This window comes from Oryzias melastigma, linkage group LG5 (assembly GCF_002922805.2).
Source record: "Oryzias melastigma strain HK-1 linkage group LG5, ASM292280v2, whole genome shotgun sequence".
Taxonomy (NCBI): domain Eukaryota; kingdom Metazoa; phylum Chordata; class Actinopteri; order Beloniformes; family Adrianichthyidae; genus Oryzias; species Oryzias melastigma.
In genome coordinates this window covers 5,959,819-5,973,655 of record NC_050516.1, presented here as the reverse complement: position 1 = coordinate 5,973,655, position 13,837 = coordinate 5,959,819, and the positions used below count along the sequence as shown (strand labels likewise).

Below are 13,837 nucleotides of genomic sequence, written 5' to 3'. Positions count from 1 at the left end.
ACTGTCAGGTAAGTTGCCATCGCAGTGCTCACATATGTCTGAGCTTCTGAGACCCATCTTGAACATCCTCTGACCAGTATAATAAATTAAATAATAAATACTGGCTATACTTGTTTTATTATATCTGTTCAAAAATAAATACATTGAGAAATCCTTGTGAATCAGGAGCAGACAAAAAAATGCAGTTTGAAAAAGATGGAATTAGTGACGTAGTCACAAGCTCCCAGCTTCTCTCCATTTTGATGCTTCCACTTGCAGACAAATAGATCCATGAACATCTTTGTTTTTCTCATTTTTGCAAGAGATCAATAGATGATCAGAGTAGGACTTTAGGCTGTGTTTATTTATTTGTATAAGTGATTAAATGTCTTTCTGAGGTGAAATGTTGGGTCAGATGTTCCTACAAAAACCACGAACCCCATCTTTCTTTCTCCCCCCCCCCAATTTTACCATCCATTAGCTGCTTTACTGAATGTCACAGAATCCTGAAGATGGATTGACTGAGAAGCTTCAGGCTGCGTGAGGGTCCTGGTCTTCTCTGACGTGGAATCATGGAGCTCAGAGGAATAGCGGTTGAAGCTTGGCATTCTCGTTTGAGTTTCCACATCCATCTAGCTCACGTTTACGTCTGCATTCCAGCAGCACAGCCTAACGCTCCGCTCAATAATTGACAAAGGCATCGCTGTCAAACCAAGCAGAAATTTGTTTCCCTAATGTAGCGAGGACGACGGTGGCAGATGATCACTGCACGTGCAAACACTGTGGCGCTGAAAGTCCCACAAATCACAGCAAGCACCTCTCTAATTGAAACGCCTGTGACAGGTAGACGCTCCAGCAGATCCCTTAATCTGCTCATAATTAAGGGAAGGGGGTGGAGGGGTCAGGGATGTCTGAGGAGAATGATGCAGGAGGTCATCATACACGTTCAACTGCCTGCAGGTCCAGGATTGTCAAGATTATGATGTCTACCAGAAAAGGAAACAGATTCTAATGATTATGGCCCGCAGCAGCAGTCTACTGACTGCAAGGACCATATTGTTTTTGCTTTAACATTCTATCTTTCTGCGCCTTTGAGCCAAAATTTCACCCCCGCCACATGAACGAAAAGTACCTCAAAATTTTATCACACCTAGGGAAAATTGAAAATGAATTTTTGGCATGTTGTGCGTGACCCCCCCCAAAGCTATGACATCACGGCGAGCGTTTTCGTAAAAATGAAAATGAATGGGCCAAAAATCGCTTATGGGGCCAAAAAAAAAAATATTTCGAAATATGCAAACAAAAGCCCATGGCATGTGTCGGGGATAAACCCAGGAACATTTGAAATTATTATGGGATGGCCACACGACCTACGGCTTGGCGGCCATCTTGTGGCAGAGTTGGAGAAATGGCGATTTTAACGTTTTTCAACAGTATGGGAAAATGGAACTTTTGTTTGTCTGATTTTCACGAAACTTCAGAATCATGTCCATAGCTGGAGTCTACAACGACCCTGGAAGTTTCATTGACCTTTGACCTTGGGAAGAGGACGCCATCTTGAAATTTTGAAAAAAAGCACTTTTACTCAAAGCTACAAAAAGAAAAACCTCCTAGGGGGTTTTATCAAATGTTTTGTCACATCACTGGCCATAATTAGGAATCTACTCTGAGAAAAATGTTGGAATTAGAAGTTGTAGAATTTGAATGGCGTGTAGCGAGGTCGCAACCGACACAGTCTTATCTAGCTCGCACATGTTTTATGCGATTTGCATAAAAAGGGTATTCACGCGTCTGGGGGCTCAAACTGAACGAAACTATATAACTTTCGAAACCACAATGCTTAAAATTTGGCCCTGGTACGCAAAAAACGTCGCGAATTTGCGAACGTAACCAACATACATTTTTCAGAAATATAAATGGCTAAATTTGAAATGATTATGGGATGGCTCCACGACGTACGGCTTGGCGCCCATTTTGTTTCTAAATCTGCTATTTTTGGAATTTTGAATGCGCTAAACAAACATTTCATTCACCTGATTCCCACATTATCTGATGCACATACTGCTAGCTGAAGTCTTCAATGACCCCTAAAGTTTTGTTGACCTATGACCTTAGGAAGTGCCCGGCATCTTGAATTTACAAAAAAACAAGCTTTAGTACCAGCTTCATACAAAAATAACTCTTGGGAATTTTTATCAATCGTTTTCTTAACGCTTTGAGCATAATTGGGATGGCACTGGCGAAAGAAATATGGTATTAGAAGCTGTAGATTTTGAACAGCGTGCACGTGGCGAGCTCGCAAATGTGGCGTATTCTTCATACACACACATCTCTCAATGTATTACTATGAAAATGTAATATGTTGATCCCAGGCTGAAGCTTTGACAAGTATTATAACTTAAAATATGACCATATAAGGAATGTGGGTGTGGTTAGCAAACAACCTCCGTTGCTAAGGAGATCCAAAAATGTACTTTTGCAGATTCTTGTGAAACTAACGTTAATCTGTTCGGTGACCTCAAGCAAACAAAACATAAAATGATTACTATGGAGATGACACTGACAGAAAAGCCGCCATTTTGAAAAAACTGCTCTTTCAGTCAATTTCTCACATACATCTCAGTCCAGCTAAACAGTAAGGGGAGGGGGGTTTTGTGGTGCAAAGTGGCTGCTTAGCAGGTGATTTTGTGGCAAAGGTGAGCGTGGAGGGCCATCCAACGCCGCTCGCGACTTTAATTCTGTTTAATTTCTGCCTCATTACATTTTTATTATCAAAGAAAATCATTTTTTATCCAATCTTTTACTCTGTTGTTGCTTAACCATTTTCCCTTCATATTTTAACAGACAAAAATAGAACACTTTATTTAGAAAGGGACTTTCAAAGATAGACTGGTGAGCAGAGGCCAGAAGACAGAGAGAGGTGACATCTCTTCAGGAGAGAAAAGTTTGGATGAAGAGGATTTAGATCAGTGATTTCTGAACCAGACAACATGAAGGAAAGCTGCTGTTTCTGAGCAGTGATGGATTAAAATAAAGGGGTGGGGGGGAGGGGGGGTTGTCCAAGGTAGTGGGGAGGGCCTCCAGCTGGGAGATAGGAAGGTTTGATTTACAGATGACATTGATTCAAAGCTGTTGGTGAATATTGTTGTGGATAATCTCAGCCTGAATGAATCAACTCTCTCTGCAGGTACTTAGTGCTGGAACACGTTTCAGGCGGCGAGCTTTTCGACTACCTGGTGAAAAAGGGCCGCTTAACCCCAAAAGAAGCCCGGAAGTTCTTCAGACAGATCATCTCAGCTCTGGACTTCTGCCACAGCCACTCCATATGGTCAGCTTCAACCCTTTCTCTTTCTAGACTGCAATGGTTCAGTGTGGCAGTCTGAATGACATCCTGAATTAGAGGTTTACAGACCCTCAAGTGTCCTCAGCTGTTTGGGTTTGTTTGCTTCTGTGGGATTACATCACAGAATCTAACGTCTCAAAAAACCTTTTTACGTTTCCAATTAATAGAAATGTTTTGATGCAGTTTCAAAGTGGATTTATCCAATGTTTTTAATCAATTCAATTTTCAGTTTCTTTCACAAATGACAATAGTGTGTAGTCTGGATTCTCCGTGTAGAGCAGCATGTCTGAGGACATCCAGCTTTACTAGCAGAGCAGCTGGGCTGGTGTCTGTAGAGCCAGAGCTCTAACCAGCAGGGCTCAGGACCTATTGTGTGTGTGAAGCTGCTACTGGATCTCAGGCTGGTCCTCTTGTTCCCCTGCAGTCACAGAGACCTGAAGCCGGAGAACTTGTTGCTAGATGAGAAGAACAACATCAGGATAGCAGACTTCGGCATGGCGTCTCTGCAGGTCGGGGACAGTCTGCTGGAGACCAGCTGCGGGTGAGTTCTTCTCATCCATCTTCTAAACATGCGTCTTGTGATTGGTGGATATAAGACAAAGGGATGATGGTGAGGGGTGGGATGTGTCAGACCTGCGTCCTTGTCTAGGATCTCCTTCAGGAGGAGCAGGCGTATTTGATGGAAGTCATTAAGCTGCTGCAGCAGAAAGATCTGCTCTGATTAGGATGCGACGGCGTGTTTTACGGTGCCGTGTTTGAGGAGTTCTGATTGACTGGTTTTGCACACATTAGCATAATCTTCATGTCAGCCTAGAAGATGGAGAGTGTTTGCTCTGAGAGGGTTACAGGAGACGTACGCTCTACTGACGAAGAGCAGACTACTCCTGCTGCCGCTGCTGCTGCTGCCAGGGAAACCCAAGACCTCAGTCCTTTGGGGGGCTTTCTGTGAACCTTCACATATTGTTTTGAAAGGTTTTTAAAAAAAAATCAAAGGAAAATCTACAGATGATTCATTAGATCAATTTACTTTGAAAATTCAATTTACTTATTTTTCAGGGACAGTTCACGATGTTTTATTACAGCATTGTATACAATGAGCCCAGAATTAGCTATTCAGAATATGTTTTGTCAGTATTGATTCTGTTGCTAAGGGAATTTCCTTTGTTCAGTTTAAATCACTAACTCTTTGAGAACTGTTTTCAGAACCAAACAATTGTGGTTCTTATTCTAAATGTGGTAAATAAATCCATGTTTTGACATCCTGTTGAATGTCTGTGATTGATACCAAACACCTTGATGTCTATCAGGCAAAGCAGAACTGTCCGTCTGAAGCAGCAGAATCTGTCTGTGGTCGACTCTTCCACTCGTTTCTGCTTTACCTGAATTTTCTCCAATCTCCTTGTTGACTGAACGGAGCAGAAGCATTTATGCCGAACTAAGATGATAGTTTTAACAGGAAGTTGAGGAGTTCTTACGCCCGGTTCACACCGCATGTGGAAATGCTGCAAAGTGCTGCTCCATTCAGCGCCTTTGTAGTTCACACCAGACGCGAAGGAGAAAATCCTCCTCTGAGCCCCTCCCCCTCCCGACTAGGTGTGTTTGTGGATGGAGGCGGGGTTTTACCTCTGTAAGTAACTGTCTGTTCCTCCTCTTCCAGATCACCACATTACGCCTGTCCGGAGGTGATCAGGGTAAGTGATTTCTGCCCCTTCCCACACACACACATCACTGCATTTAAAGTCCTGAAACTTTTTGATCTAGTTTTAAAGCGTTCCCATTGGTTTTTCATTTGGATTATGTTGTTTTTAGGCAAAATAGAAAACCCTGTGGGCAATTTCTAGGGCATATTTTCTGCAGAGCGGCATTAGCTCATTAGAAAATCACCTCCCCATTTGCTCAGAGCTCTCTGTTTACACTGTCTCCTGCTAGCTTACAGCACCACACACACGCAAGCCTAACATTAAATGGTGAGTAATATTGAAGCTTTCCACCTGAAGAATTTTTCAAAAATGAATAAAAAAAATACTTAGAATTGGAATTTTAATCATTTTTTAATCCATGTCTGCCATCATCAGAAAAATGACACACAAACATGTTTAAAGCACAATTTTAATTGGAGTGGGTGTTTAATCCTTTCAACACAAATGTTTAACATACTATAACTTTTTATCACAATCAATGTTGTAATTCCAGCAGATTCTGAAGGAAAAAAGCTGCGTTTCACCTTCAGAATCTGCTGGAATTACTGCGTTGATTGAGCTGACAATTAAAAAATGACCGTAAATCAAAGAACACAAACACTGGAGATCCAATATTAAAGGGTTAAACTCTTCTCTATAGACAATGATCTCTTAACAAGCCTCAGGAGTTAAAAGTGCATGATGGTTTGTGTGCTGGAGCTGCTCACTCATGCAGTTCTCTGTGTGTCCACCAGGGGGAGAAGTACGACGGGAGAAAAGCAGACGCTTGGAGCTGTGGAGTCATCCTGTTTGCACTTTTAGTGGTGAGTATGCAGAGATGCTCACAAGGTCCTTCAGGCCAGTCAATGTCTGAAGTGCATGTTCTGAAGTTTAGTCTATGAATATGTGTCTGCTGTTGCTGTGGATGAAAATACTCTGCTATGTGATGCTGTGTTTCCGTTGCTCCTGAGTGAATCCTTGAATAACACTTGATGGATCTGAAATAAAAAGCCTTGAGCCAAGTGAGCTCTGCAGCTGGGAAGGAGAAAACAGCCAGAATTAAGAAAACTAAATATATAAATAGATTTTTAAACAAAGTTGAAAGTGACCCCATGGAGAATGCTGCTGCTTCATCATGAAGCTGTCATCTAAACCCAACACTTTCCTATGTTACCATGTTTTCATACCTCCAGCTTCTTGGTCGTCTTCCTTCAGCAGCTTCATGAACTTCAGAGTTTCCATCCTGCTGTTGCTTTCAGCTCCTCACATTTGCTTCATCTTAAGCAGCATGACAGCAACACGTGAGGCAGAAAGTCAAAAAATAGCTACAGTGTATTCAAAAATCCAGATCTGATTTTATATAACAAATGTGAGATGTCTAGATGTGATGTGCAAATGGTGTCTAAAAGTATTATGGACGGTAGAATTGGACTTATTGGATTCATCATCATGGCAGATAACGAAAAAGGACTTGGGTTCTAAGGATCCAGTATGTTTTTCTTTGTTGTGTGTCTCTGGGTGTTGGTTCTTGTTTCCATTGACTTTATATGAGAAGTGGAGCGAGGGAGTATGACATACCACATAGGTTTACTTCTGGCATTTTTGGTCTGAGTCAACGTTTCTATGGCAACATTGTCACTTTCTCACTCCCAGGTCATCACTTATTGACGTTTGGTTAAGGACCCCTCCACATCACTTTTTTAACTTTTGGGTGTCCCCAAGTCGTCATTTTTCGACATACCGGCTGTTTCCATTTAATCAAACGGGCTCCCAACTACCAGAACCGGTCCAGTACCATGGTGCACCGGCACCTAAACCACGTATCAGTACACTAGCCCTAACTTGACACTGGACCAGATGCGATACCAGTACCGGGTTAAGGTGAGGGTAACCACTACTGGTACCAGTACTGATGCTGGGATAGGACGCATGCAGAGGACCAGTGCGCATCCAGTAATGCATCCGGTACTACGTACCAAGAGTTGCGAACCCTTGATTTTACAAGGGTCTAACCCTAACACAGGGGTCACCAACCTTCTTGAAACTGAGAGCTACTTTATGGGTACTGAGTCATACAAGGGTCTACCCGTTTGAAATAACAAATTCCCTCAGGTTGTCTTTCATTCTACATTATTAATGATGAATAATGATTCTCCTCTATGTAAAGACTGATTTCTCACCATAATTATCAACAATGACAACAAGCTAGGAAACAAATATCAATATTTAGCACTTTATTAATCTCAGTGATTGTTACATTTTCAGGTGATCTCTTACATTTCATGGAAAAATGTCCCCTTTTCACTATGTTGTACCATGTTTATCAATTATGTAATGCTATAGAAATATCTGCATTTTTAAACAAATCTTGTCACATTTTGATCTAATAGCCAAATCTGCAACATTTTTAACTAAATTAATGATCTTTGAACTGGAGTAGGTCAGAGGTCACCTAAACCTATCTAAAGTTCATATCATCAACATATTTTGAAGATGTTTTCATTTTTAAATCTGTCAATGCAAGTGTAATAAAAAAAATGCAGCAGAATAAAATTGAATTTTAGATGCAGCTCACAAGTGAGGTTGTGTTATTTTTAGAAGATAAATGAGGTCCCCTCGTGTGGTCCTTGAGGGCACCCTTGTGCCCATGGGCACCGTGTTGGTGACCCCTGTCCTAACCCATGAAGAACATCATGAGTCTGAAGGAAATGTGAGAGGGTAGATCACTACTCAGAACCACAGAAGAAATGATCCTCATGAATGTACTGCTTTGTAAAAACCAAACCATCCACATACCATACAGAAGAGAAGAGCCACTTCCTCTCTGTTTCTGAGTGTTTTCACAGAAATTGTGAACAGGTGAGTCTGTCCTGAAAGAGGCCTCTGACAGGAGGTTGAAGCGGCAGTCTCCTCCTCACTCCTCAAACCTTTGCAACCACATTGTTTTTATTCAATTATTTGCCTGTCAAATTTAATGTGGAGCGCCTTCTGGAGGCCACAGCTGTCCCAGGCCCATTTTATTTTCCATTTTTTTCAGAAATAAAAACATGATTTTTTTTTCAGTTAGAACAGCAGCTGTTAATGTCACCTGGGTTTCTCTGATGACATCCAGGAGTTTCTGTGAATGTTCAAAGAAACAACTCTTCTGTATGACTAGCTCATCAAAAGTGCACATTTTTTATTTGTTAGTGATAGCTCATATACATTTGTTGATCTGTAATTTTTACTGTTCCTGTGTATTCGTTGAGCTCAGTAACGACTGACTTCCTTCCTGGGAGATAAATGAAGGCTGAAAAGGAGCAGCATCCAGCTGTACCACGATGGAGCAGAAATAACCCCCCCCAATGCTCCACTAGGGTGCGCTGCCTTTTGATGACGACAACCTGAGGAATCTTCTGGAGAAGGTGAAGCTAGGGGTTTTCCACATGCCTCACTTCATCCCCCCAGACTGTCAGAACCTCCTGCGCGGCATGATCGAGGTGGACGCCAGCAAGCGGTTGACGGTGAGCTCATCACCTCAGATGACTGAGCCCACACACACACAGACACACATAGATACTTGTTTCCAGCAGACTGGGTCGTTGCCTCTGGGACTGTGGAGGCTAATTTTAGCACAGGAGCGCAGTGACTAGCCCTGCAGCAAATGAGCGCTGCCTCCCTTCATCTTCTGCCAGCATTTCTGTGGGATTATAATACAAACAGAACAAATTGAGCAGCGCTCTTTACTGCGTTTAGTTTCACTTCATGCAGCTGATGAAGCTTCAAACGTGGTCTCTGAAAGTCCTCTTTGCTTTTATTCTCTTTGCTCACTCTGTGATGCTGTGGTACTTCAGGGGGAAACGTCTGGCGTTTGGAACCTGCACTACTGAACACATGAAACAGAGTTCATGACAGGAAGGAGCAGATGTTTTTTCTGCCTTTGAGGTTTGAGTTGAAAGCAGCTGTCCTGCCTCCCTGCTCATCAATACTGCAGAGTCTCTGTCATCTTGCAGATCCTCCTCAGCAGAAGCTGAACCCCTGCCCCCCAACCGCTGCAGCACAACATGAAAAGATGCAAATATTGATCATCTGAGCGCTGCTTTCTATACTCTCTGAAAGAAGCGGGTTGTTGAAGAGCCATTTCCTGCTGGTTTGAATCTGTGTAATCATAGTGTCACAGCACCAACAGCTTTTACATGGTTGAGAAGAGATCAGTTTTAATGTGAAACAAGACTGGGAGTTCGATTCGTATAGGCAGCAGTGAGTCAGATCTGTTCCTGACGCATGTTGGACTCATAGTTTTTATAGACATATCTATGCACAGTTAGGACCCGGTGAGGATCTGCTCGGGGGATCACAGGATTTCCTCTCTGCTCATATAGTCTGCATCATATAGTCCTGTTGGCTTCATCGAGCCAGGACCTCCAGCGTGTATTGGAGTCACCTGCATTCACAGAAATTTGCTAAAGATTGGGAGTTTTCCAGCAATTTGAGTTCAAGCTATCCCAAGATTAGAAACTTTAAACAAACATTTTTGTCCTGCTGCAGAGAAAAAAGCTTAAGCCTTTGTTGAGCAGCAGTCACGACACAGTCTGACGAACAGTCTGACATCTCATTCCTGATAGGAAAACAGTTTTATCTGCAACTGTGTTTTCTCTGTGGGTCCATGTGAAAAGAGCTGATTCATGCTAACTGGATCATCACTGAGAAGTGGATCAGTTTTTCCATCAGCTAAGACCAAATGAGGAATGTTCAGTTTGAACCGACTGGTCAGCAACAATAAAGTAATGAAGTAGACTGAACCCCCTGTTTCCCAATACACTGACACTAGCTGCGTTTCCATTACACATTTGCGCAAAACTTTATAGAAATTCTAGGAATTTCTAAAAAGCAATGTTTCGAAATGACACAATTTCCATTAAATCATTATTTTGCGATAAAGCACAAACCAACTAACGCGATAAGTCATTAAGAACACAGCAATGAATGAGAACAAGTGTTTTTTTTTTTTACTTTATTCACTAAAAAAGGAGCATTGCGGTTACGTCACAGCTCTATCTGGAGATTAGGTGCCGCCCAGAGTCTATTGACAGTCTCAGGTGAGAAACCTGTTCAGCGAGCCGCTGAAAAATAACCATTAGAGCAAGTAAGCTGCTGGACCTTTTTCTGTTTAAAACACTACAAGATCAATTTAAGTTTCTGTCCCTGCACTCACGCTTTTCCTCAAACGAGACTTCAGCATCTTCAGGCTCCAAGCTGCAGAAGTGTAGCTGCAGATGAAGCTGTGAAGCTGTTGGATCTCTCCTGCCGCCCGCGTGTTGCGCGTGCTGCGCTCAGGACAGACACTTCATACAAAGAGGTGCATCTATTTCGAAAAAAGTGTTTCCTTTACAGTTTTGCGAAAAACGTCTGTTTCGATACGGCCCCAAAACCACCTCCTCTGAGCACAATTTTTTTTTTTTCAAAAAATACAATTTTTTTTACAAAATTGTGGTGTTTCCATTAGGAGAATTTATTATCGAAATTCCAATTTGCGAAATTTCAGAGTTAATGGAAACGCAACAATGTCAACAACACACAAATGCAAACACACAGGATAGACACTAGGGATGCAACAATAGTCGATATAAAACCGAACCGTTCGGTACGCGTTCCATGGTTTGGTACGCCATTTTTCACGGTACGCATTTTATTTATTCAGTACCACTGTGACCTGCCTGAGTGTCTGTGTGTTCATGTCTTTGTTTCTGAGCCTGTCTGCTTCAGGTCCGCTCATACTCTCCCCCCTCCCAACCAGATAATCCTTTGCCCTTCCCCTGGGAGGCAGAGTCCAAATGAGGGAAGTAGTTTTGTGGCCGGCATGTGCTCGCGCACCGGCTGTGGTGCGCGTTCTGGCGGCTTCTTTCAGTGGGAGTCTCTGCAAACACGCGTAGAGCAGAATGTCTGACTTCTGCGTGCGTTTTCATTGGACTTTTCACTTCGTGGCCGCTTGGATTTGCACTGATGCAGCTGCTGTGTGAGCTGCTTCCAGCTCGTGTTTGAAGATGCCACAGACACTAAGAGATTTAGGGTTCACCGTCGAATATGATGATCAGGAAGTGAATTGCATCACAAGAATTACAATATCTGCAAGATTTGCCTCATCTCTGTATACAATGTGGGAATAAACGTCCAACAAGACCGCCCACCTCTGACATCATCACCCAGCCCTGTCACAACAACCCTGTTGAACAAGAAAAATCTATAAATACCTGCACTTTATGAACAAGTGCACAAAATTCCGAAATTTCATTGTAACTGCAATGACAATAAAGGCATTCAATTCAATTCAATTCAAAGAGATTGAAGATGACTTAGTAAAAACGCAGAACTTTCCACGTACAGCTGGACTTCTGAGGCATCAGAGAGCTTATTTCTTTGTAAATGCTCATTACATGACGGCCCTCACACTGGTAAATTAAGAGTACAGTACTGCAGAATGTCAAGACTTAAGACCACAGCTAAGATTGTTGGAGTTTATTATATTCATGTTTACAAGCATTGAGGACTGAGGAACTTTTACATTTGATTAAATTATATACAAGTTGTAATGTTTACAAGTTTAAAAGAGTTCTATTTAAAGTGTGATTCTGCTATAACTGCCAAAAGCTGTGCACTTGAAAAAAATCTGATTTCTTTATTTTGTTTCTGTTTTCAAAAGAAATCATAATCTGTGGTTTAGTAGGATTTCAGTTTTTTTTTGTTCAATATGTACCAAACCGTGACCCTCGTATCGCGGTATGTACCGAACCGTGAGCAAACCAAGTGTCTCAGTCTATCTCAGGAACGGAATTCAGTTTTGGACAACCAATTTTATAATGAGAAAACAATGAAAGAAGGATTTCTGTATTTCATGATCCTTTAAGATTATTGTTCCATTTCTTCAGTTAAAACATCCCTGGCTTCCTGTCATTTTTTATTTATTTAATTTTTTTAATGAAAATGTTGTAAATGCTGTAAATGTTTCTGAGATTTTTTTGATTCATCTGCCACCTGAACCTTCTCCTGAACAGAACCACTCTCTCACCAACTCCTTCCTGTGTTTTTTCCACAGCTGGAGCAGATCCAGAAGCACTCGTGGTACCTGTAAGTATGCCTCCTTCATGCTGTTGAAAGAAAAAATGATTTTCAGCGATGGTAGTTATGCAGCTATCAAAGGTTTTGTTTTGAATTGAACTGAACTTTATTCATATCACAAGGATAAATTAATTTGTTATGGCACCACAGACAGCAAAAGTTGCATGAAGAAAAACTAAGAAAATCTATGAAATTGGATTAATAATGGCATATATCTACTGATGAAAAAAAAGGATCTTGCACTTAAGAAATCAATTGCAACAAAACTTAATACTGATAATTAGGGCTGTCAGATTTGTCGCGTTAATTACACATTAATCTGACATGTGCTTGATGCCTAAATTTTTTTGACGCATTAATCGTGGATTTCCTCATACATCCCTTTCCACACCGCGTGCAGGCGTCCCTCATCGCCCTCTAACTCACCGGCTGCTCTCACTAGATCACAGGCGGGTCTCCAACCACCGAGCTGCTAGCTAGAACCGGCCCGGCGCCAGGATGCGGAGAGCTCCTGTACCCTAACCCGGCTCCGGTTCGCGTCCAGTACCATGTCTGGTGGTACCGGCTCGCGTCCGGCGCCGTGTCCCGAGAGCTGCGGACCCCCGACGTTCCGAACAGCAAGCGCACTGGGGGACGTTTTAAATGTTCTGGAGGTTTAAGTGTTTTCCAACCCCAGCATAGCGGTCTGTCTGCCGGCATATTCATGGCGTGAGGCTGGACACGTCATTGCATCGAGCTGCAGCCAGAGAACGCGGCGGCAGTAACAGACTGTCAAACTATCCACAGAGTATCCCGCTTTTCTCAGTCTTTAATGTTTTAAAAAACAAAAGTTCATTGGAAATGATAAATCTCTATTTCATTTATTACTACAGTTCAGCAGAGGAGGAAAAGATTTGGTCCTGACAAAAAATGAACATGAAAGTGTTATGGAAATGTTATTTTTGATGTTTTTTAATTTTTTTTACTGAACGTTGACTTGGGCTTTTGTTAGGCATTTTATGTTACAGCCTTTTATTGTTAAGAAAGTTTATCTCAATACAATGTTACAAAATAAAGTATTTGTGATGAAAATTATTAGTTTAGCCATTCTTGTTTTCATAATTAATGTAGAACTGCTAAATTCCACGAAGCACACATTTGTTTCCTAAAATAGGCCATATATTAATTTGCGATAAATCGCAAGTTAACTATGGACAAAATGGGATTAATCGCAATAAAAAATTTTAATCGCCTGACAGCTCTAATATATATATGTTAGGGATGTCCCGACCCGATCACGTGATCGGAAATCGGGGCCGATCACGTGATTTGGGACTCTATCGGAATCGGACTCCTTTGTCCGATCAGGATCGGATTTTTCATTCACTGTCATTATGATCAGAGCTTTATATTTCATCTTATCATTACGGATAAATACTCCACTCCAAGTCTGAATGTCATGAAAAGATCACAAAATGTCATCACCAGAAATCGCAACAGAAAACGGCAGCAGCTCAAGCAGAAGGCTAACTTGTAAACAAAGCTAGCTAGAAAGCTAACTTCTGGGATCAATAACTCTTTTAAAAACGCTTTAAACTGACAGCAAGTGTCTCTATTGGTTTGTCATAACTCAAACAACACTCATCGAATTTTACGTTAAAACAAAGTCATAAATTATTTTTAAGAATTTTAAATGAGGACAGGAATCACATTTGGTAAAAAATGTTCAATAGCTCTAAAGATGTTAAAGCTAAAGTCACTA

At 41.6% G+C, this 13,837-nt stretch overlaps 1 protein-coding gene across 2 annotated transcripts in view; it reads left to right on the top strand.

Moving 5' to 3' along the window:
- Nucleotides 1–13,837, top strand: part of LOC112145575 (serine/threonine-protein kinase BRSK2) — a gene marked incomplete at its 3' end in the record, with an annotated part of 302,845 nt that overhangs the window by 239,114 nt on the left and 49,894 nt on the right. For both annotated transcript variants that reach the window (XM_036211820.1, XM_024270896.2), the window contains 6 exon segments: nucleotides 3,167–3,307; nucleotides 3,747–3,863; nucleotides 4,980–5,013; nucleotides 5,757–5,825; nucleotides 8,358–8,504; nucleotides 12,074–12,105. In XM_036211820.1, coding sequence (XP_036067713.1) covers nucleotides 3,167–3,307; nucleotides 3,747–3,863; nucleotides 4,980–5,013; nucleotides 5,757–5,825; nucleotides 8,358–8,504; nucleotides 12,074–12,105 — 540 coding nt within the window.